The 21748-nt window shown below is 54.5% G+C and overlaps 3 protein-coding genes across 12 annotated transcripts; 1 reads left to right on the top strand and 2 right to left on the bottom strand.

Moving 5' to 3' along the window:
- Positions 1–4626: 4626 nt before the first annotated feature.
- Positions 4627–12144, bottom strand: LOC115530837 (tubby protein). 2 transcript variants are annotated; one of them, XM_030339636.1, is made up of 12 exons: positions 11936–12144; positions 11059–11218; positions 10614–10862; positions 10299–10433; positions 9954–10091; positions 9110–9270; positions 8862–9023; positions 6971–7083; positions 6726–6840; positions 6464–6562; positions 6211–6382; positions 4627–6100 (listed from the first exon to the last, which is right to left on the bottom strand). In XM_030339636.1, the coding sequence occupies exons 1-12, from the start codon at positions 11975–11977 to the stop codon at positions 5967–5969; spliced, it is 1680 nt and encodes a 559-aa protein (XP_030195496.1). In that variant the 5' UTR covers positions 11978–12144; the 3' UTR covers positions 4627–5966. The 2 variants fall into 2 exon arrangements, with proteins under 2 accessions (XP_030195496.1, XP_030195497.1); XM_030339637.1 differs by having other exon boundaries at positions 10614–10859.
- A 172-nt stretch (positions 12145–12316) lies between these two features.
- On the top strand, positions 12317–16275 carry cfap119 (cilia and flagella associated protein 119). Of its 2 annotated transcripts, none has more exons than XM_030339641.1 (9): positions 12317–12860; positions 12948–12982; positions 13794–13859; positions 13952–14115; positions 14523–14593; positions 14699–14815; positions 14914–14986; positions 15226–15327; positions 15498–16275. In XM_030339641.1, the coding sequence occupies exons 1-9, from the start codon at positions 12843–12845 to the stop codon at positions 15650–15652; spliced, it is 801 nt and encodes a 266-aa protein (XP_030195501.1). In that variant the 5' UTR covers positions 12317–12842; the 3' UTR covers positions 15653–16275. The 2 variants fall into 2 exon arrangements, with proteins under 2 accessions (XP_030195501.1, XP_030195502.1); XM_030339642.1 differs by having other exon boundaries at positions 12331–12729.
- phkg2 (phosphorylase kinase, gamma 2 (testis)) lies at positions 16192–21672 on the bottom strand. 8 transcript variants are annotated; one of them, XR_003973803.1, is made up of 12 exons: positions 21555–21672; positions 21216–21327; positions 20953–21128; positions 20813–20867; positions 20650–20715; positions 20373–20536; positions 19843–19933; positions 19480–19633; positions 18383–18508; positions 17547–17824; positions 17364–17480; positions 16192–17279 (listed from the first exon to the last, which is right to left on the bottom strand). XR_003973803.1 is itself a non-coding variant. In XM_030339639.1 (11 exons), exons 2-10 carry the CDS (start codon positions 21308–21310, stop codon positions 17579–17581), a joined length of 1173 nt encoding a protein of 390 aa, XP_030195499.1. In that variant the 5' UTR covers positions 21311–21327; positions 21555–21672; the 3' UTR covers positions 16192–17480; positions 17547–17578. The 8 variants fall into 8 exon arrangements, 2 of the variants coding, with proteins under 2 accessions (XP_030195499.1, XP_030195498.1); XR_003973798.1 differs by having other exon boundaries at positions 16192–17246; positions 17280–17824; XR_003973799.1 differs by having other exon boundaries at positions 17313–17824.
- Positions 21673–21748: the final 76 nt, after the last annotated feature.

Below are 21748 nucleotides of genomic sequence, written 5' to 3'. Positions count from 1 at the left end.
CAGACAGCAGACTGGTGGGAGGGGCTTCAGCTGCGTCAGCTGACATCTGGGTGGGCGGGGCTTCAGGACGACACCCAGGTCCCGGAGGTCGGGGGTCAGCACATCCCCTCCTCGTGCCTCATCGGACCCCCGGCAGCAGAAGCCTCTGCTTATTTACACATAGCGCTCTCGTTGCAGTGCGTGAGGGGGGGGGGGGGGGGTACCTGGTGGTTCAACGCTGCCCTCCATCGCTCTCCCCAGTGGGCTGAGGGTAGGCTTGGTGCTGGTGTAGCAGTCGTTAACCAGGGTTACAGCTAGTTAACCCTGGTGTAGCAGTCGTTAACCAGGGTTACAGCTAGTTAACCCTGGTGTAGCAGTCGTTAACCAGGGTTACAGCTAGTTAACCCTGGTGTAGCAGTCGTTAACCAGGGTTACAGCTAGTTAACCCTGGATGTTAAATCTCCTTAAGAATTCGTATTGAAGACAGTTGGGTCAAAGCTTTTTAATAACATGACCCAAGGTCTTTCTTCAGCTGTGGTGACAGCTTCCGGATGTAATGTTCTAAGATGTTATCATTAATCTTGTTTTGGAAGCTCAATATCTGCCTTCACGCCATCAGAGAGCAAGAGCATGACAGCAAAAAACAGCTTTTATAATGTTTATGCTATCACTGCTATCCATGCAAATAAGTGACATTGAGCTGCAGGCTGCTTGACCTATTAATTAACCACTGCCTCGTTACTGAGCAAGGCCTCTTGGCTCCTAAACTTCTTTCATATAGCGTTGGAAATGACCACAGATGGTTCACATTTGAACTGACAATGAAATATATTGCGTTAAATTGGTGGTGCTTTTTTATTGATATTAATTTGCAATACTGTTTTTATTGTTATGAAACCCAGCACTGCATAATGATGAGAAGGCCTTGTGGATCACTACCATTTTATTCAGATTTAACATTGCATGATTGCATTTTTCTCACAACACCTCTGTTCATGATGAACATATCTTCATGAAGTTTCCAAAGAGAAGGAAAACCCACTTAAGTTGCCGTTGGATGAAGGACTCTGGACTTGGTGAAGGACTTAGTTTAGGGTACGCTAGATTAACTATGTTTGGTTTGTGGATCTGCTGCCACTAAAGGACCGTTTGGTCTTTGGCTGTTTCACCAGGTCTGCTCTGGGTCTTGTTCAGGCTGGGTCTTTGGCTGTTCCACCAGGTCTGCTCTGGGTCTTGTTCAGGCGGTCTTTGGCTGTTTCACCAGGTCTGCTCTAGGTCTTGTTCAGGCTGGGTCTTTGGCTGTTTCACCAGGTCTGCTCTGGGTCTTGTTCAGGCGGTCTTTGCACAACAGGATGAGCTGTTATCTATTTCCTTGCCCTTCATCTCCCTTCGACCCCAAAAATCTGATACTAGTGTTGCTTTTAGTCGTTTTTTCTTTTACATACCATGCACTTAGATAAAGCACTTCCTTGCGATAAAGATGAGGAGCTTGATGTTGCTCTGACTCGTGTCCTAGAACACAACGCTCACTCAGAGCCCGCTCATTTCATTCACTTGAATTTGAAGTAACTACAATTTGTACAAAGTTGTGGAAACACAACTTTGAATTTGATATAAAATGAAACAAAGTAAAGATGATCATACGGGCATAGGAATGCCCAGGGAGGTCTCTGGCACAGGTCTTTAGATGATCAATACCTTCTGATCAGACCCTGAGCTCTAGATGATCAATACCTCCCTAACCCTAACCCTAGCCCCCCTTCCCCAGGGCCCTCTAACACCCCCAGGGCCCCCTAACACTCCCAGGGCCCTCTAACACCCCCAGGGCCCTCTAACACCCCCAGGGCCCCCTAACTCCCCCAGGGCCCCCTAACACCCCCAGGGCCCTCTAACACCCCCAGGGCCCTCTAACACCCCCAGGACCCCCTAACACCCCCAGGGCCCTCTAACACCCCCAGGGCCCTCTAACACCCCCAGGGCCCTCTAACACCCCAAGGCCCCATAACACCCCCAGGGCCCCCTAACACCCCCAGGGCCCCCTAACACCCCCAGGGCCCTCTAACACCCCAAGGGCCCCCTAACACCCCCAGGACCCCCTAACACCCCCAGGACCCTCTAACACCCCCAGGGCCCCCTAACACCCCAAGGGCCCCCTAACACCCCCAGGACCCTCTAACACCCCCAGGGCCCTCTAACACCCCCAGGGCCCTCTAACACCCCCAGGGCCCTCTAACACCCCCAGGACCCCTCTAACACCCCCAGGGCCCCCCGACACCCCCAGGGCCCCCCGACACCCCCAGGGCCCCCTAACACCCCCAGGACCCTCTAACACCCCCAGGGCCCTCTAACACCCCCAGGGCCCTCTAACACCCCCAGGGCCCTCTAACACCCCCAGGGCCCCCCAACACCCCCAGGGCCCCCTAACACCCCCAGGGCCCTCTAACACCCCCAGGGCCCTCTAACACCCCCAGGACCCCCCGACACCCCCAGGGCCCCCTAACACCCCCAGGACCCTCTAACACCCCCAGGGCCCTCTAACACCCCCAGGGCCCCCTAACACCCCCAGGGCCCCCCAACACCCCCAGGGCCCCCTAACACCCCCAGGGCCCCCTAACACCCCCAGGGCCCTCTAACACCCCCAGGACCCCCTAACACCCCCAGGGCCCCCTAACACCCCCAGGGCCCCATAACACCCCCAGGACCCCCTAACACCCCCAGGGCCCTCTAACACCCCCAGGACCCTCTAACACCCCCAGGACCCTCTAACACCCCCAGGACCCTCTAACACCCCCAGGGCCCTCTAACACCCCCAGGACCCCTCTAACACCCCCAGGACCCCTCTAACACCCCCAGGGCCCCCCAACACCCCCAGGGCCCCCCAACACCCCCAGGGCCCTCTAACACCCCTCCTCCATGCCTCCGATCAGGAGGCCGGGGACCAGCAGTCCGGTCTGACCCAGACCGGACTGTGCTAGTTTTGGGAGCGGAGGAGCTAGACCTCACCTGGAGGGGGTCCAGAGAGGCCCCAGAGAGGCCCCAGAGAGGCCCCGGAGAGGCCCCAGAGAGGGCCCAGAGAGGCCCCAGTGAGGCCCCAGAGAGGCCCCAGAGAGGGCCCAGAGAGGCCCCAGTGAGGCCCCAGAGAGGCCCCAGAGAGGGCCCAGAGAGGCCCCAGAGAGGCCCCAGAGAGGGCCCCAGAGAGGCCCCAGAGAGGCCCCAGAGAGGGCCCCAGAGAGGCCCCAGAGAGGCCCCAGAGAGGGCCCAGAGAGGTCCCGGAGAGGCCCCGGAGAGGGCCCCAGAGAGGCCCAGGAGAGGGCCCCAGACCCGGCCCCAGAGAGGCCCCAGAGAGGGCCCCAGAGAGGCCCCAGAGAGGCCCCAGAGAGGGCCCCAGAGAGGCCCCAGAGAGGGCCCAGAGAGGTCCCGGAGAGGCCCCGGAGAGGGCCCCAGAGAGGCCCAGGAGAGGGCCCCAGACCCGGCCCCAGAGAGGCCCCAGAGAGGCCCCAGAGAGGGCCCAGAGAGGCCCCAGAGAGGCCCCAGAGAGGGCCCAGAGAGGTCCCGGAGAGGCCCCGGAGAGGCCCCAGAGAGGGCCCCAGAGAGGCCCCTGAGAGGCCCCGGAGAGGGCCCCAGACCCGGCCCCAGAGAGGCCCCAGAGAGGCCCCGGAGAGGGCCCAGAGAGGCCCCGGAGAGGCCCCGGAGAGGCCCCAGAGAGGCCCCAGAGAGGGCCCCAGAGAGGCCCCAGAGGGACCCCGGAGAGGCCCCAGAGAGGGCCCAGAGAGGGCCCCAGAGAGGCCCCAGAGAGGGCATAGACATCTTATAGATAGACGGAGCATTGGCTCCTGGGACGCGAGAAATACGGCCGCCATCTTGGAGTGGTCAACCGGGAGCAGCAACAGCAGCAGAAACAGGATGCCGGGCTGTTGTTCAGCGTATTCCTGCTCAAATCGGCGGACCATCCACAATAGGAATCGGGGGATTACTTTTCACAAGTAAGATTTAACATTACCGTACTATGGTATAATTGGTATTGAATAATAAAACACGCCAAACCATGTGGCCTTTATCATAGCTACTCGTATGACAAAGAAACGCATGAAAATCAGTGGTATTCAGTGAGGTATGATTAATTAAATGCGCTGACAGTTCATTGCTCCAGCCAAACGGATTACACTGAGTGGAGCGGATGACCACTCCAAGATGGCGGCCCCGCGTCTCGTCAGCGCCAGTAGGCGGTAGCATTCGATGCTCCGTCTATCATATAAGATGTCTATGCCAGAGAGGGCCCAGAGAGGCCCCAGAGAGGCCCCAGAGAGGGCCCCAGAGAAGGCCCCAGAGAGGCCCCGGAGAGGCCCCAGAGAGGCCCCAGAGAGGCCCCAGAGAGGCCCCAGAGAGGCCCCCAGAGAGGCCCCAGAGAGGGCCCCAGAGAGGGCCCCAGAGAGGGCCTTCAGTAGGAGGATCACCTTCTCATAGGATGATGACTGTGTTAATTTCAGTACATTGAATGAGTTCCATTCAGCTCCTTTAAGCAACACGAGTCCAGCTCCACTGTTGGTCCGGTGATGCGGTAAGGAGGTTAAAGGTCACCTATCAGGTCGCACCGTGACGCTGAAGGGGTTCGTAACGCAGCAGGTAGTGAATTAATTGGTTTTCACATTAAAAGTGTCACAGTCGCTTTAATGGGCCTGACTTATTATGGAAATAAACTGGTACATTATATATATTCAATGTTTTAAGTCATATTATAAGAAGGTCTCACTCATAATTAAATTGCACAAAACAAATATATACAAGGTCAAAACAAATCGAACAATGATTAACTAATGAACAATAAGGACACATTTCTAATAACTGATTCCAGTCCTAGTCCTCTTTAAGACCTGGACCCTGACCAATGAGTCCTGTTCCTCTTTAAGACCTGGACCCTGACCCATGAGTCCTGGTCCTCTTTAAGACCTGGACCCTGACCCATGAGTCCTGGTCCTCTTTAAGACCTGGACCCTGACCCATGAGTCCTGTTCCTCTTTAAGACCTGGACCCTAACCCATGAGTCCTGGTCCTCTTTAAGACCTGGACCCTGACCCATGAGTCCTGGTCCTCTTTAAGACCTGGACCCTGACCCATGAGTCCTGGTCCTCTTTAAGACCTGGACCCTAACCAATGAGTCCTGGTCCTCTTTAAGACCTGGACCCTGACCCATGAGTCCTGTTCCTCTTTAAGACCTGGACCCTAACCCATGAGTCCTGGTCCTCTTTAAGACCTGGACCCTAACCCATGAGTCCTGGTCCTCTTTAAGACCTGGACCCTGACCCATGAGTCCTGGTCCTCTTTAAGACCTGGACCCTGACCCATGAGTCCCACCAAACGATGAGGCGCCAGCTGAAGACCAGGTGGAGACCAGGTGGAGACGGTTGGAGACCAGGTGGAGACCAGGTGGAGACCAGGTGGAGACGGTTGGAGACCAGGTGGAGACCAGGTGGAGACGGGTGGAGACCAGGTGGAGACCAGGTGGAGACCAGCTGGAGACGGGTGGAGACCAGGTGGAGACGGGTGGAGACCAGGTGGAGACGGGTGGAGACCAGGTGGAGACGGGTGGAGACCAGCTGGAGACGGGTGGAGACCAGGTGGAGACGGGTGGAGACCAGGTGGAGACCAGGTGGAGACGGGTGGAGACCAGGTGGAGACGGGTGGAGACCAGGTGGAGACGGGTGGAGACCAGGTGGAGACCAGGTGGAGACCAGGTGGAGACGGGTGGAGACCAGGTGGAGACGGGTGGAGACGGGTGGAGACCAGGTGGAGACGGGTGGAGACCAGGTGGAGACCAGGTGGTGACCAGGCGGAGACCAGGTGGAGACGGGTGGAGACGGGTGGAGACCAGGTGGAGACGGGTGGAGACCAGGTGGAGACGGTTGGAGACCAGGTGGAGACCAGGTGGAGACCAGGTGGAGACGGGTGGAGACGGGTGGAGACCAGGTGAAAAAGCCCCTTTCCTACTCCTACTCACAGGCCAGTTTGCCGTCGAAGGAGGAGAGTGTGATGGCAAAGGCCTGGAGGGCACACAGCGGGAAGCTGTAGTCCATGGAGAACACGTCCTCCGCCACCCGGCCAAACTGCATCACGATGTAGTCCTCTATAGAGAGGGAGGAACAGGACTGGTTCACACCGACCGGAGCCTGTACACTGTGTCTCCATGAACACAGGTCGGCTCAGAGGCACTGAAGTGAGTCGGTCCCAACTCACCGTTATCTGGATGGACGATCTGGAAGTTCTTGACGGAGGCCTGGGTGACGCGGCCGTGGAAGTTGAGCACGTAGGACTGGCTCTGCTCGTTCCAGCTGGGGGATTTATTGACCAGCGTCACCAGGTTGTCTGTGTTCCCGTTGTCATGGCGAACCAGTAGCGTCTCGGTGTCCTGCAGGGGTCATCAGAACCCGGTACACTCACGCCATGATGTCAACACGACACAACATCAACACTTACACTAAACACCTACGGTCTTTGGGCGGATGCACGCTCGCTCGTCGTTTGCCAGCATGCCAGGAATGATGACCGTCATTTTCCTGGGACCCTTTAAGCCGAGAACGTTCTTCTCCTGGACCAGAAGAGGTTCAAAGTGTTACCCTCTGAACGGACACTGTGATGGTTGAGGTTCAGGGTTAGGGTTAGGGTTAGGGTTAGGGTTAGTGTTACCCTCTGAAGGGACAGTGTGATGGTTGAGGTTCAGGGACTTTGGGCGTGAACCCTGATCCACTCACGTAGCAAACGGCTGCTAGCTCTTGCCGAACCGATTCACACTCCTTGACGAAGGGCTTCTTCTCCGGGTTCTCCCCTCCGTCGTAGACGCTGAACCTTGTGCCCAGAATGTTGGACCTGAAAAAGGGAAGAAGACCAACCTGTGAGCTTCAGCCTCTTGAGAGACCAGGAGGATGGGAGAACCTGGGGGGAAAGCTAGACCTGAGGTCTCCTATTTAGCTGTGGAGATACCAGAGAGACAGTCAACCTGAGTTTTCCGATGTAGCTGTGGGTCTCTCTAGACAGGTCCGTGGGGTCGATGGAGATGAGGTAGTTGGATGTCTTGCATTTCTTCCTCTTCCTGCCAGCCATCAGAAACACCTGAGAGGAAATGAGTAATCAATAATCAAATCCACCAGTACATAGTGTAAAGAGTCAAAAGGCAGCTTTTTTTATATAGCGGCTAGGGTGTTCACTGAAAATAACTGGGTTAGATTCCCACGTGTCTTGACCAAGGGGTCCTATTCCTACTTATTCATGGCGTGAATTAACAACAGATGTATTTGGATCTGCCAGTTAACGCAGTAAAAAGAAAAATCCCAAATCAGCAGTTAATACAGAATAGTACAAACGTAAAGTAACTAAAACAGAATGTTGGCAAGATCCACCCGGTTCTAGAGGAGGTGGAGGAGGTTCTAGAGGAGGTGGAGTAGGTTCTAGAGGAGGTGGATGAGGTTCTAGAGGAGGTGGATGAGGTTCTAGAGGAGGTGGAGGAGGTTCTAGAGGAGGTGGAGGAGGTTCTAGAGGAGTTGGAGGAGGTTCTAGAGGAGGTGGATGAGGTTCTAGAGGAGGTGGAGGAGGTTCTAGAGGAGGTGGAGTAGGTTCTAGAGGAGGTGGATGAGGTTCTAGAGGAGGTGGAGGAGGTTCTAGAGGAGGTGGAGGAGGTTCTAGAGGAGGTGGAGGAGGTTCTAGAGGAGATGGAGGAGGTTCTAGAGGAGGTTCTAGAGGAGGTGGAGGAGGTTCTAGCGGAGGTGGAGGAGGTTCTAGAGGAGGTTCTAGAGGAGGTGGAGGAGGTTCTAGCGGAGGTGGAGGAGGTTCTAGAGGAGGTTCTAGAGGAGGTGGAAGACGTTCTAGCGGAGGTGGAGGAGGAGGTGGAGGAGGAGGTGGAGGAGGAGGTTCTAGCGGAGGTGGAGGAGGTTCTAGAGGAGGTGGAGGAGGAGGAGGTGGAGGAGGTTCTAGAGGAGGTGGAGGAGGTTCTAGAGGAGGTGGAAGACGTTCTAGCGGAGGTGGAGGAGGAGGTGGAGGAGGAAGTGGAGGAGGAAGTGGAGGAGGTGGAGGAGGTTCTAGCGGAGGTGGAGGAGGTTCTAGAGGAGGTGGAGGAGGAGGTGGAGGAGGTTCTAGAGGAGGTGGAGGAGGTTCTAGCGGAGGTGGAGGAGGAGGTTCTAGAGGAGGTGGAGGAGGTTCTAGAGGAGTTGGAGGAGGTTCTAGAGGAGGTGGAGGAGGTTCTAGAGGAGGTGGAGGAGGTTCTAGCGGAGGTGGAGGAGGAGGTGGAGGAGCTTCTAGAGGAGGTGGAGGAGGTTCTAGAGGAGGTGGAGGAGGTTTTAGCGGAGGTGGAGGAGGTTCTAGCGGAGGTGGAGGAGGTTCTAGAGGAGGTTCTAGAGGAGGTGGAGGAGGTTCTAGAGGAGGTGGAGGAGGTTCTAGCGGAGGTGGAGGAGGTTCTAGAGGAGGTTCTAGAGGAGGTGGAGGAGGTTCTAGAGGAGGTGGAGGAGGTTCTAGAGGAGGTTCTAGAGGAGGTGGAGGAGGTCCTAGCGGAGGTGGAGGAGGAGGAGGTTCTAGAGGAGGTGGAGGAGGTTCTAGAGGAGGTGGAGGAGGTTCTAGCGGAGGTGGAGGAGGTTCTAGAGGAGGTTCTAGAGGAGGTGGAGGAGGTTCTAGAGGAGTTGGAGGAGGTTCTAGAGGAGGTGGAGGAGGTTCTAGCGGAGGTGGAGGAGGTTCTAGAGGAGGTTCTAGAGGAGGTGGAGGAGGTTCTAGCGGAGGTGGAGGAGGTTCTAGAGGAGGTGGAGGAGGTGGAGGAGGAGGTTCTAGAGGAGGTGGAGGAGGTTCTAGAGGAGGTTCTAGAGGAGGTGGAGGAGGTTCTAGAGGAGGTGGTTCTAGACGGGTACCCGCTTGCCGTCCTCCTTCTCCAGGTGCAGGTAGTAGGTGGGGTACATGCCCTTCTCCACGCCCCTCCGGTCCCTGGTTATCCGGCACTGCAGGGTCTGCTCCCTGGGGGCCGGGTTCAGGGCGAACCCCAGCAGGTCCTCCTGGGAGACGGGGGAGGTGCACTGGAGACGGCAGGAGGAGAGCGTCAGTATAACAGGGCTCTCATGTTGGCTTCCTCTTCCCCCGCTTGGGTCCCTTTGTTCCTCACCCTCTCCACGGAGCCGGACGCCCACGACCCCCCCCTGGGATTGGAGTTCAGCAAGGCCAGACTTTTCTTCTTTTCTTCTTTTTTCTTCTTCTTCAGAGTTCTTTCTCCCTCAGGAACCTCTGCTTGGTCATCACTCTTGTCGTCGCTTATTTGGCACCTGGCTGTGAAGAGGATGCCCAGGTGGGAACATGTTGTAACATGTGACTGTGGAGAGGACGCCCAGGTGGGAACATGGTGTAACATGTGACTGTGGAGAGGACGCCCAGGTGGGAACATGGTGTAACATGTGACTGTGGAGAGGACGCCCAGGTGGGAACATGTTGTAACATGTGACTGTGGAGAGGACGCCCAGGTGGGAACATGGTGTAACATGTGACTGTGGAGAGGACGCCCAGGTGGGAACATGGTGTAACATGTGACTGTGGAGAGGACGCCCAGGTGGGAACATGTTGTAACATGTGACTGTGGAGAGGACGCCCAGGTGAGAACATGGTGTAACATGTGACTGTGGAGAGGACGCCCAGGTGGGAACATGGTGTAACATGTGACTGTGGAGAGGACGCCCAGGTGGGAACATGGTGTAACATGTGACTGTGGAGAGGACGCCCAGGTGGGAACATGGTGTAACATGTGACTGTGGAGAGGACGCCCAGGTGGGAACATGTTGTAACATGTGACTGTGGAGAGGACGCCCAGGTGGGAACATGGTGTAACATGTGACTGCAACATGTGACTGGGTTGGTCATGGTTCTACATGTGACTGTAACATGTGACTGGGTTGGTCATGGCTGTAACATGTGACTGTAACATGTGACTGTAACATGTCACTAGGGTTATAACTCACATGTGGAGAGCTGCTGTTTCTTCCGTGGGGCGGGCGGGCAGCTCTTCTCTTCACTGTCACTCGTTTTGTCGTCTGCGGCAGTCGCAAATCCCACCCCAGAATCCGTCGCGGTGTCTAGGGGCTCCAAGAGTTCCTTCTCTGTAAGAATCGGGCAGATGTTCGACCACTGTGGCGCCTAACGGCTGACCTGTCCTATTGAGTCATGCTTTGGTGTTTGACCACTGGGGGACCTTCAGGCTGAACGGGACCACTTGTTAACCTGCCACGCCCTGGTGACCCCTGCTGTAGGGGATCAGTTCTAAAGGAAGGATATCTATTGTTGAGGATACATCTGCAGTGCCTTACCTTCTCCCCTCGTGGGCTCTTTGCCTTCCTGCTCGGGGTCAAAGGTTGCTCCTCGGCCCTCCGTCTCCTTCTTCTTGCTCTTCTTCTCCTTCCTCTTGTTCTTCTCTCTCTCTTCTATCTCGCTTGGCTGCAACCCTGGAAATATCATTTCTTTCTGTTTCTCAAACTTGGACTTTCCCCCCCCCCCGTACTCTTGGTTGAGCAGACGGTTCTACCCACGCTGCTCAGACACGCTTCACTCAGATAAGGGTTCCTGCTCTGACCACACAGAGGGGCTGCGCTGGGAATCCAACACCAGCCGCTACATGGCCTTACCTTTGGCTTTCTTCCCGGCTTTCTTCTTGGTGTTTATCTCCTCCTCCCGCCCTCCGTCCTCCTCCCCCTCCTGCTGAGGCCCCGCCTCCCGGCGCCCCTCCAGGGTCCAGGTCCCGGGGGCGCAGGGGGGCCTCTCCGGGGCCCTCTCCAGGGGGCCCTCGTCGGCGGTCATGGTGGTGGTGACGCCACGGGCCCCCAGGAGGATCTCCTCCAGCGGGTTGTCGTGGGCGTGCTCCACCTGGAAGTCTTCTAGTGGACATTAAAACTCCTTTGAAACGAGTCGCTAGCACACACCGCTTCAAATAACTAGTAAAAAAAAACTAAATAACGACTGATATTCATTTTGTCTTTATTACTTCCTACCCTAACCCTAACCCTAACGGCTAAAACAAACGCATTAATGAACACACAATACAAATTATAGCATAATTATTTAGATAAATACCACTCAGTGAAGTGTTGCTCTGTGATTGGCTGATCAGCAGTGCTGTGTCATCCGAGGGGCGGGGCTTGTGTTTGCGGTTCTTGGGTCGAGTGTCGCTATTGGCCTTCACCATCTGGGCGTCGGCCCGCTTCTTCTGCTGCTTCTTAATCAGGACCGACCGCTGAGGGGGGACGCAGTTACTCACACTCTGTACGTAACAACATATATCTGTAACAATACATACATATATATAACATGTGTTTCTGTATCAATACATGCATATATATAACATATATGTATCTGTATCAATGCATACATATATATATATAAATGTATGTGTATATATATATATATATATATATATATATATATATATACTGTAAGTATACGTATACACAAGTGTAATAATAATAATAATAATAATAAATGAAATTTATATAGCGCTTAATATGGTACTCTAAGACGCTTAAGTGTAACAACGGTGAGCCATCAGAATGCCTCCACCCTCCCATGCAGGATAAGGTTTGATTGTATAACTGCTGCTCCTGCCCCCCTATAGAGCTCCATGGAGCCTGAGGTCCTCCTGAGGTCCTGCTGAGGTCCTACTGAGGCCCTCCTGAAGTCCTCCTGAGGTCCTCCTGAGGTCCTCCTGAAGTCCTCCTGAGTTCCTCCTGAAGTCCTCCTGAGGTCCTCCTGAGGTCCTCCTGAGTTCCTCCTGAGGTCCTCCTGAGGCCCCCCTGAGGTCCTCCTGAGGTCCTCCTGAAGTCCTCCTGAGTTCCTCCTGACGTCCTCCTGAGTTCCTCCTGAGGTCCTCCTGAGTTCCTCCTGAGGTCCTCCTGAGGTCCTCCTGAGGTCCTCCTGAGGTCCTTCACCCCCCTTCTGAAGGAACCTTCCTTACCTGGTTGTCCAGCTTCTGGCTCCGGATCCCGGGCTCCTCCATGGCTTGGATTAGAGTCAATGACAATGTCTCCTGGTCTCCAATAAGGGGCTAAAGGGATCTCCTGGTCCATAAAGAAGTCCTGGGGTTGAATCAGTCGTGTTCTCAGGCCACAGATACGTTGATATGACGGTGTCTGCTCCTGAACAAGACGCTGTGTGCCCCTCGCCCTCCTCTGCGCAGCAGACGAATGGATTAAGGAGGATAATGTTCTTAAAGGCTTGCCGTGGAGCTGCAAACAGAGCCGTGGCCAGGCCAGGAACACGGAGGAAGAGCTCTTGTTGTGATTGAACATCGGTCCTACTCTATGTTCAGAGTTATATTCAGAGTTATGAATTTCCTTTCAAATTATGCTGCTTTGCCTTTGTTAAGTTTGGCGATGGGGTTTGGGTCTAACTCTCAGGAGACATCCTGTGATTAGGACTGTTCTGTTTACAATAGAACGGGCCGGTCCTAACATGGATAATAAGGAATCCATGGTTAAGCATATATTTTTTATCCATATAGCCATCTTAATAAAACAATAAACCATAGCATTTAGGGTCTATTTGCACAATAACAAAACCAAAAACGAAATAGAAACACTTCATACACCTTTCATACTATGTTTGAATACATTTTAATCTATCTAGTACCTGCATTATTTAAATGTGACTTTATTCGGTCTGCAGGATGCTATGAGACGCCGGAAGCTGAAGGTCCAGCCTGTTGCTAGGATACAAGGGCGGTAAACTAACCAATAGTGAACGCTCTGGGTAACAAAGTTAATTTCGCTATATTCGTTATATTTACACAATCGCAACATCGAATTGCTATTTGTGTAAAATGGTATGTCTATAGTAGAGTTTACAACCCAATTAAAATTAAAATGCACACAAAAATAAAGGTAAGGAGAACTTCCGGAGTCGGAGAATGGTTGTTTGTAGTCAAGTTTTGACAATTGTGAACGAAAGCCTTTTCTCTTTCCTCTTAGATTCCAGAACCTCTGAAGCCAAGAGTGGTGCTGTGGTGAGTATCATATTCAACATGTATTCACCATGTATTCATCATGTATTCACCATGTATTCGCATATGTTCGTCATGTATTTAGATTGCTGACGCTGGAGTCAAGTGAGACGCGTTCGTTTTTACGCTGCGTGTATATATGCGTAATTACGGCGGAGTGTCGGCAGAAGCAGAATGAACTCTAATATAAACTAGAACAAACTATCAGTCTTTAACTTCTTATAATACATTCATGGTCTTCTATCTACACGTAAATGGACGTTTTTGACATTCAGCTGTATTCTGTTCAAGAACAAGTTTATACTCGTCATTACTCAATCTCATAACATTACCGCTGGTATAATAGTAGCTTATGTTGGAGAATTATCCCACTGAATGTCAAGTAACACGATTGTCTAGTATGGAGCTATATATATATCATATAATATTTTTCAAAGGTAGTACAAGTTGAACCTTCTTATAATTTACGTCATAAGAAGGTTTCATCGGTTCAGAATATCGATCGAATATGGAAAGGTGGATTGTGGAACTTGGAGTTAAGGGTAAAGGGTCGGACTAAAAGGAAGACTTGAATTCAAAGTTGCAACCTGGACACCTTTTATTCATCTCTTGTGCGATCCGTCCATATTCCCAGAAGGGGTAGAATCTAGAACCATGTGATTCCTTCCACAAACCCGTCGGGGGAAGGTTTTTGTTCAAGGCCAGGAATCAGAGAAAAAGTGAATTATGTGTGGGTTGCATGTGTGAATATCGCTCTCCTTTCCATATGGATGTGATGGAACTTTAAAACAATGATTTATTTTGATGTCCTCAGGGCGGATGCTGGGTATTCTGACATGTGCGACATCGATAAAGCCCAATCCATCCCGGACTTGGAGAGGTTCAAGCCAATGACATACTTCATAGTTAGTAGTCCATAGTGTTTCTTAGTTGAGTTGTGTCTGGGTTCACGGCCGCCTCCTCCTGCTGTAGGGTTCTCTGCAGGGTGCTCCAGGTGGAGCTCCGGGGGCCGCCGGGGGAGGTGCTGCTCGCGCTCTACGTCCAGACCGTCCAGTTCTGCCGGCGCAGTGGCTTCAGCCGCGAGCAGACGTCTGTCCTGCTGTCCGTCATGAAGCGCGTGCACCAGCTCAACACAGGTGAGCCAGTACAGGTGAGCCTACGGGTGAGCCCGTACAGGTGAGCCCCTACAGGTGAGCCCGTACAGGTGAGCCTACAGGTGAGCCCGTACAGGTGAGCCTACAGGTGAGCCCCTACAGGTGAGCCTACAGGTGAGCCCCTACAGGTGAGCCCGTACAGGTGAGCCTACAGGTGAGCCTACAGGTGAGCCTACAGGTGAGCCCCTACAGATGAGCCCGTACAGGTGAGCCTACAGGTGAGCCCGTACAGGTGAGCCTACAGGTGAGCCCCTACAGGTGAGCCCGTACAGGTGAGCCTACAGGTGAGCCTACAGGTGAGCCTACAGGTGAGCCTACAGGTGAGCCCCTACAGGTGAGCCCGTATATCTGACTTCCTTTCCATCCCATGCGTCTGGTGTGTGAACCAGGAACCTCCCTGAACAACGTGGAGCAGTGCTGGGACTACTGCACTGAGCTGCTGCTCTGCCACTCCGTGCGGGTGTGTACGGGCCTCCCAGGACCCTAACCCTAACCCTAACCTGCTCCGGGATTAACCCTTCCAACTAACTCACTAACTAACCCTGCTCGGTTCACTCTGATACAGCGACCCCCTTTCAGCGTTGACCTTCTGAAATCCCACGAGGTGACTCGGATTCTGGAGCACGTGAACAACACGTACATGAGGAACTACACCCTCTACAAATACATCTTCACCCCCCAGGTAATGCACCGGAGACTGTGTAGTAGATCAGATATCAGGTGGAAGGTGGACCTTCAAACGGAGGTCAGATGATCTGCTCCTCCCGTTGGCTCCTCCAGGTGCGACTGGATCTAGCGCTGTCTTATGGAGGGACAGCGGACCCCCTCCCTGCTGACGACCCCCCCTCCCCAGGTGAACCGCGCTGCTCCTGATGCCTGAGTGAATCAACACTATTCCTTCGTCCTTGAGACCTTATTGTTTATCCAGTAGATACACACGTCGTTTGCTTTGTAGGATTTGTTTGGGACATTAGTATTAAGGAACTCTATCCAATACAGTTCGACCTCTTTAATCACGTTTACTTTGTATTGTTTAGTGGTCAATTAGTGCCAACTATAGTCCCGTGACCCTGCCCTCATCATTTCCCTCAGACAGAGAAAATGAGTTAGGAGAAACAGAAGCGGTGGGTTCCCCACAGGCCACCCAGAACCAGGAGACCCCCCAGATCCCGGGCCCCGTCGAAGCAGCACCTGGTGAGACCCGAACCAGAACCCTCTTTCACCAGGAGATGAACCTCCATCACGGTCACCCACTGAGGGGTTCAATCTAACTCTTTCATTGTGTGTGTGTGTGTGTGTGTGTGTGTGTGTGTGTGTGTGTGTGTGTGTGTGTGTGTGTGTGTGTGTGTGTGTGTGTGTGTCAGGGTCCAGGGCCGCTCTGAGGCAGGTGGTCCAGCGGGCGCTCTCGGAGGAGCTCCAGCGTGTGTCAGCTCAGCTGGACCAGAGTCTGAGGGAGAGCTGTGAGCAGCTCAACAGCCGGCTCTCCCAGGCCTCGTCCCAGGGCCGGGCCCAGCCCTAGGCCTAGCCCCAGGGTTAGCCCTAGCCCCAGGGCTAGCCCTAGCCCCAGGGTTAGCCCTAGCCCCAGGGTTAGCCCTAGCCCCAGGGCTAGCCCTAGCCCCAGGGCTAGCCCTAGCCCCAGGGTTAGCCCTAGCCCCAGGGTTAGCCCTAGCCCCAGGGTTAGCCCTAGCCCCAGGGTTAGCCCTAGCCCCAGGGTTAGCCCTAGCCCCAGGGCTAGCCCTAGCCCCAGGGCTAGCCCTAGCCCCAGGGTTAGCCCTAGCCCCAGACCTTTCAGATGTGGAGGTCAGCATGTGGATTCTCCTTTAACTCTTAGATTAAACCAACCAACACTTCTCTCTCTCGCTCTCACAAATGATAAGCCTGAAGTATTTTTTGTTTTTACTTTTTATTCATATTAATATAAATAAATCAACTTTCAGAAATATACACATTTTATATTATTTATTTTTCTTTCTGGAGGTCAAGGCGTACCTATGAATGATCTGAATTATAGATATGTTACAACCAAGTATCCAACAAACCCAAGTTCTACAGAGATGGTATAATATATAATATGTTTATTTTCACACAGCGCTGGACTGTGTCATAGCAGGACACAGTTACCATGGTAACCATTACGTCAAATAAAATGGAACAAGGAAAATAGAAATGAATAAAAGCATTCCAATGCATCACATAATTCAATGGTCATTAAATATATATTTAGCAATATGTATTTACACATTAATAGCATCACCAATCACAGTGTATTCATGTTAGGGTTAGGGGTTAGAGTTAGAAGGTGAGGGTTAGAGTTAGAAGGTGAGGGTTAGGGGTGAGGGTGAGGGTTAGAGTTAGAAGGTGAGGGTTAGGGGTGAGGGTGAGGGTTAGAGTTAGAAGGTGAGGGTGAGGGTGAGGGTTAGGGGTGAGGGTGAGGGTTAGGGGTGAGGGTGAGGGTTAGGGGTTAGGGGTGAGGGTGAGGGTTAGGGGTGAGGGTTAGGGGTTAGGGGTGAGGGTTAAGCAGATGGATTTAGAGACTGAATGAGGACAAGGCAGTTGGAGATGAAAGCACCAGCAGGTGTCAGTACTGCAGCATTATCTTTACATTACTGCAGTACTGAACCTGGTACTGCAGTATCCTTAAGTTGGTACTGCAGTATCCTTGAGTTGGTACTGCAGTATTATCATTATATTACTGCAGTAACTGGAAGTTGGTACTGCAGTACCTGGAAGTTGCTACTGCAGTATCTGAAGTTGGTACTGCAGTATTGAGAAGTAGGTACTGCAGTATCTGGAAGTAGGTACTGCAGTATCTGAAAGTAGGTACTGCATTATTTGGAAGTAGGTACTGCAGTACCTGGAAGTAAAGTAGGTACTGGTACTCACGTTTCACGACCTGATAGATAAAGAGAACAATGGAATACGAGGACATACTCTTGACCTGTTGGCTGTAACAGAAGTTACAGCCAACAGAACCTTGTCTGTAAATCATCTTCAGTGTATTTAGAGGAACATGCAGAACCACAGGGAACCTTGATCAGTGTGTTCAGAGGAACACAAAGAACCACAGGGAACCTTGATCAGTGTATTCAGAGGAACACAGAACCACAGGGAACCTTGATCAGTGTGTTCAGAGGAACACACAGAACCTTGATCAGTGTGTTCAGAGGAACACACAGAACCACAGGGAACCTTGATCAGTGTATTCAGAGGAACACAGAACCACAGGGAACCTTGATCAGTGTGTTCAGAGGAACACACAGAACCACAGGGAACCTTGATCAGTGTATTCAGAGGAACACAGAACCACAGGGAACCTTGATCAGTGTGTTCAGAGGAACACACAGAACCTTGATCAGGGTGTTCAGAGGAACACACAGAACCTTGATAAGTGTATTCATAGGAACACACAGAACCACAGGGAACCTTGAGGGAACCTCGCTGTTCCTTAAGGCTCCAGCTCCTCCAGACCCAGCAGCATGATCTTGGCGGTGTTCTGGAAGAGAGCGGCCCGGTTCTGCTGCTCGCCCTTCTTCACCCAGTGGCCGTAGATCCGGAAGGCGCAGCCGTCGATGAGCCGGCGGATGCCCCTGACGGAGTAGGGGTCCCGGGCCAGCACCTCCCGCGTCAGGGGGCGCAGCCGGCGGTAGCGGCCGTACATCCGGATGCAGGCCAGCACGCTCAGGATCAGAACCTGCATCGCGCCCAGAGACAGGCAACAGGTTAGAGGGTCAGGATCCAGACCAGAGACAGGCACCAGGTTAGAGGGTCAGGGTCCAGACCAGAGACAGGCACCAGGTTAGAGGGTCAGGGTCCAGACCAGAGACAGGCACCAGGTTAGAGGGTCAGGGTCCAGACCAGAGACAGGCACCAGGTTAGAGGGTCAGGGTCCAGACCAGAGACAGGCACCAGGTTAGAGGGTCAGGGTCCAGACCAGAGACAGGCACCAGGTTAAAGGGTCAGGGTCCAGACCAGAGACAGGCACCAGGTTAGAGGGTCAGGGTCCAGACCAGAGACAGGCACCAGGTTAGAGGGTCAGGCCTCGGGCCCCGGGTTCAGACCCCGGGGCCCGGGGCCTGGTCCTCCCGGGCGAGCCCTCCTGCTCATCATGACGGGTCTTAATAGAAGCTGAGAGTCAGAGTAAAGAGAAAGATGAATACTGGGAACAGAAATGGAGCTGGGTCCCCTCCCCTTCTGGCCTCACCCCCTGCCCCCCCCCTCCCCCCCCCCCCCCCCCCCCCCCCGGCCTCACCCTGAAGCTCTTCCTGGGGCTGAAGACGCGGGCGTCCTCCCTCTGGTACTGCCTGAAGAAGGGGTGGGCCAGGGCCTGCTGGGCGGTCAGGCGGCCCGCCGGCTCCACCAGCAGCAGGCGGGCCACCTGGGGGAGAGGAACCAATGACCATTAGACCACCATGGACCTGATGGGGGTCTGATGGTCTGTACCCCCACCATGGACCTGATGGGGGTCTGATGGTCTGTACCCCCACCATGGACCTGATGGGTTCTGCTTGTCGATTGGCTAACCCTGTCATCACTGATTGTATTCTGGTGATAGCTGCAGCGCCTTCAACTGTCTGCCTCTCAATGTTCTTTCTAAGCACTGTGTTTGTTGTGCTCAGCGAGGGGCCCGTAGTGTCCCCGGTCCACCAGGGGTCCGTCAGGGGGCCCGTAGTGTCCCCGGTCCACCCAGGGGTCCGTCAGGGGGCCCGTAGTGTCCCCGGTCCACCAGGGGTCCGTCAGGGGGCCCGTAGTGTCCCCGGTCCACCAGGGGTCCGTCAGGGGGCCCGTAGTGTCCCCGGTCCACCCAGGGGTCCGTCAGGGGGCCCGTAGTGTCCCCGGTCCACCCAGGGGTCCGTCAGGGGGCCCGTAGTGTCCCCGGTCCACCAGGGGTCCGTCAGGGGGCCCGTAGTGTCCCCGGTCCACCAGGGGTCCGTCAGGGGGCCCGTAGTGTTCCCGGTCCACCAGGGGTCCGTCAGGGGGCCCGTAGTGTCCCCGGTCCACCAGGGGTCCGTCAGGGGGCCCGTAGTGTCCCCGGTCCACCCAGGGGTCCGTCAGGGGGCCCGTAGTGTCCCCGGTCCACCAGGGGTCCGTCAGGGGGCCCGTAGTGTCCCCGGTCCACCAGGGGTCCGTCAGGGGGCCCGTAGTGTCCCCGGTCCACCAGGGGTCCGTCAGGGGGCCCGTAGTGTCCCCGGTCCACCAGGGGTCCGTCAGGGGGGGCCCGTAGTGTCCCCGGTCCACCCAGGGGTCCGTCAGGGGGCCCGTAGTGTCCCCGGTCCACCAGGGGTCCGTCAGGGGGGGCCCGTAGTGTCCCCGGTCCACCCAGGGGTCTGTTAGGGGGACGAGGCTCACCAGGTCCCGGACCGTGTCCGAGCGGTCGTCCCAGTCCGGGGAGCTGAACTGGTAGCGCCCCTCCATGATCATCCGCAGCATCAGCATCTGCTTCCGGTGCCAGAAGGGCGGCGAGCCGGCCAGCAGCGTGTACAGGATCACACCACACGCCCAGCTGCCCTCCACAGGGGAGGAGTCAGAGACACAGGGGAGGAGTCAGAGACACAGGGGAAGAGTCAGAGACACAGGGGAGGAGTCAGAGACGCAGGGGAGGAGTCAGAGACACAGGGGAGGAGTCAGAGACACAGAGAGGTGAAGGTCAGGGGACACCAGGGGGACTCAACCCCTAACCCCAACAGTGCCTAGTTCAGGTCAACAACTCACAGGTCCACCTCCTGCCCATAACCGGGGTGCGTTTCATCCATGGAGCATTTCAGGATCTCTGGAGCCAGGTAGCCCGGGGTTCCACAGAGTTCTGGAACACACGACAACACACTGAGTATGACCCCAGCTCCAGGAGGAGGCCACTAGACACTGAGTATGACCCCAGCTCCAGGAGGAGGCCACTACACACTGAGTAGGACCCCAGCTCCAGGAGGAGGCCACTACACACTGAGTAGGACCCCAGCTCCAGGAGGAGGCCACTACACACTGAGTAGGACCCCAGCTCCAGGAGGAGGCCACTACACACTGAGTAGGACCCCAGCACCAGGAGGAGGCCACTACACACTGAGTAGGACCCCAGCTCCAGGAGGAGGCCACTACACACTGAGTAGGACCCCAGCTCCAGGAGGAGGCCACTACACACTGAGTAGGACCCCAGCACCAGGAGGAGGCCACTACACACTGAGTAGGACCCCAGCTCCAGGAGGAGGCCACTACTGCCCTGTGGAGGCTGAGCCGAGGCCCTCTACCTCTCAGCTTCTGCCCGGGCGGCAGCTGCACGGAGAAGCCGAAGTCGGAGAGCTTGAGGAGTCCCTGGTCGTCCAGCAGGATGTTCTCGGGCTTCAGGTCGCGATGGACGATGTTCCGGGAGTGGAGGTACTGGACGGCCTCCAGCAGAGCCCGCATCAGGCTCCTGGCAGACACAGACAGCTGATGGATCCTCAGAGGAGGGGGGCAGGCAGCGCCACAGACAGGTACAGGGTCATACGTGTGGTCAACGGTAGAACAGCGTTACTGTGGGCTCACCTGGTCTCCTTCTCACTCAGAGTCACCTTCTCTGTGAGGTAGTCAAAGAGTTCTCCTCTCCGCATGCTTTAAGTGGAAAAGTAACAACAAGACAATCATTACCCAGCCAGCCTTGTTGCTCATGCCTTGCCAATCCCGACATCACTGAATAGTTCATACTCACAGGTCAAACACCAGAAAGATGAAGGTGGTGGATTCGTAGGAATCGATGAGGGTAACTGAGGGATCGATTTGAATATCAGTTACTATTGAGCTACAACAGCCGCATCTTTAACACCTACGGAGAGGGAAACACCAACTTACTGATGGAGGAATGTCCCTTCACCATGTTAAGAACTTGTATCTCCTTTAACGTGGCGCTCTTCACCTCCTCCAGCTGCTCCGCTGTCATCTTCTCGGCTGTGATCTCAATGATCTTCACCGCCAGCTCCTGTCCCGTGTGTCTGTGCACACACCGGCGCACCACGCTGCTCACACCCCTGAAACAGCAGGGAGGCAGCCGCTCATGACAACCATCAGGCCGATTCGACTCGGTTTGTATCGATCGCCTTTAGTAACGGACTGACCTGCCGATCACCTCCTTAGGATCATACTTCTGGTAGAATTCCTTGGCCCCTACCCAGTCGGGCAGTTCATCTCCAACTAGTATATCTTTCGTCATCGCACCAAGTTAGAAATCTATGACGATTGATGAAAAGAGGAAACAGTCAGATAAATAATAGCCGATGTTAAAGTTTGACAACGCTCACCCGAGAACCGCTTGTTTCAAGTAATTTAATTAGAGAACGTCGGGACTACATGAATGAGTTATAAACACTTATAAACGTATAGAGGACACCGTGGGTAGCCAGGTTATCTTGGTCTTCAAAATGTTTACCCCATTCTCCCAACAGGAAACGACTTACCATTTAGATATACGGTAATAAAAAGACATTTAGGGATCTAAAATAACCAAAGAAATGTCAACACTCCTGGAACCGTAGACCGAGAGCGCTCCTCCTCGACTGCCGTCTGCCACCAGGAGCCGCGGAGCGCAGCGCCACCTTGTGACCGGGAGTGTAGGAGTCTCCAGTTTTCCGGCAGCAGAAATAACGTGTTT

This window comes from Gadus morhua, chromosome 18 (assembly GCF_902167405.1).
Source record: "Gadus morhua chromosome 18, gadMor3.0, whole genome shotgun sequence".
NCBI classification, from domain to species: Eukaryota; Metazoa; Chordata; class Actinopteri; order Gadiformes; family Gadidae; genus Gadus; species Gadus morhua.
The sequence above is the reverse complement of the archived record's forward strand: the minus strand, read 5'-3'. Positions and strand labels throughout refer to the sequence as shown.

Bases quoted from the DNA above. Each gene is read 5' to 3' on its own strand.
- LOC115530837 (XM_030339636.1), bottom strand. From the start codon at position 11,977: ATGGAGGAGCCCGGGATCCGGAGCCAGAAGCTGGACAACCAG. The intron at 9,271-9,953 runs GTGAGTTATAAC...TCCTCTTCACAG, and splicing joins GAAACAGCAGCTCTCCACAT to CCAGGTGCCAAATAAGCGAC. The intron at 6,383-6,463 runs GTAGGTGTTTAG...TGACCCCTGCAG, and splicing joins CGTGCATCCGCCCAAAGACC to GACACCGAGACGCTACTGGT.
- cfap119 (XM_030339641.1), top strand. The intron at 13,860-13,951 runs GTTCAAGCCAAT...CTCCTGCTGTAG, and splicing joins TCCATCCCGGACTTGGAGAG to GGTTCTCTGCAGGGTGCTCC. The intron at 14,987-15,225 runs GTGAACCGCGCT...CATTTCCCTCAG, and splicing joins TGACGACCCCCCCTCCCCAG to ACAGAGAAAATGAGTTAGGA.
- phkg2 (XM_030339638.1), bottom strand. From the start codon at position 21,310: ATGACGAAAGATATACTAGTTGGAGATGAACTGCCCGACTGGGTAGGG. The intron at 21,129-21,215 runs GTCAGTCCGTTA...CTGCTGTTTCAG, and splicing joins CCTAAGGAGGTGATCGGCAG to GGGTGTGAGCAGCGTGGTGC. The intron at 20,868-20,952 runs GTAAGTTGGTGT...TCGATCCCTCAG, and splicing joins GAAGGGACATTCCTCCATCA to TTACCCTCATCGATTCCTAC.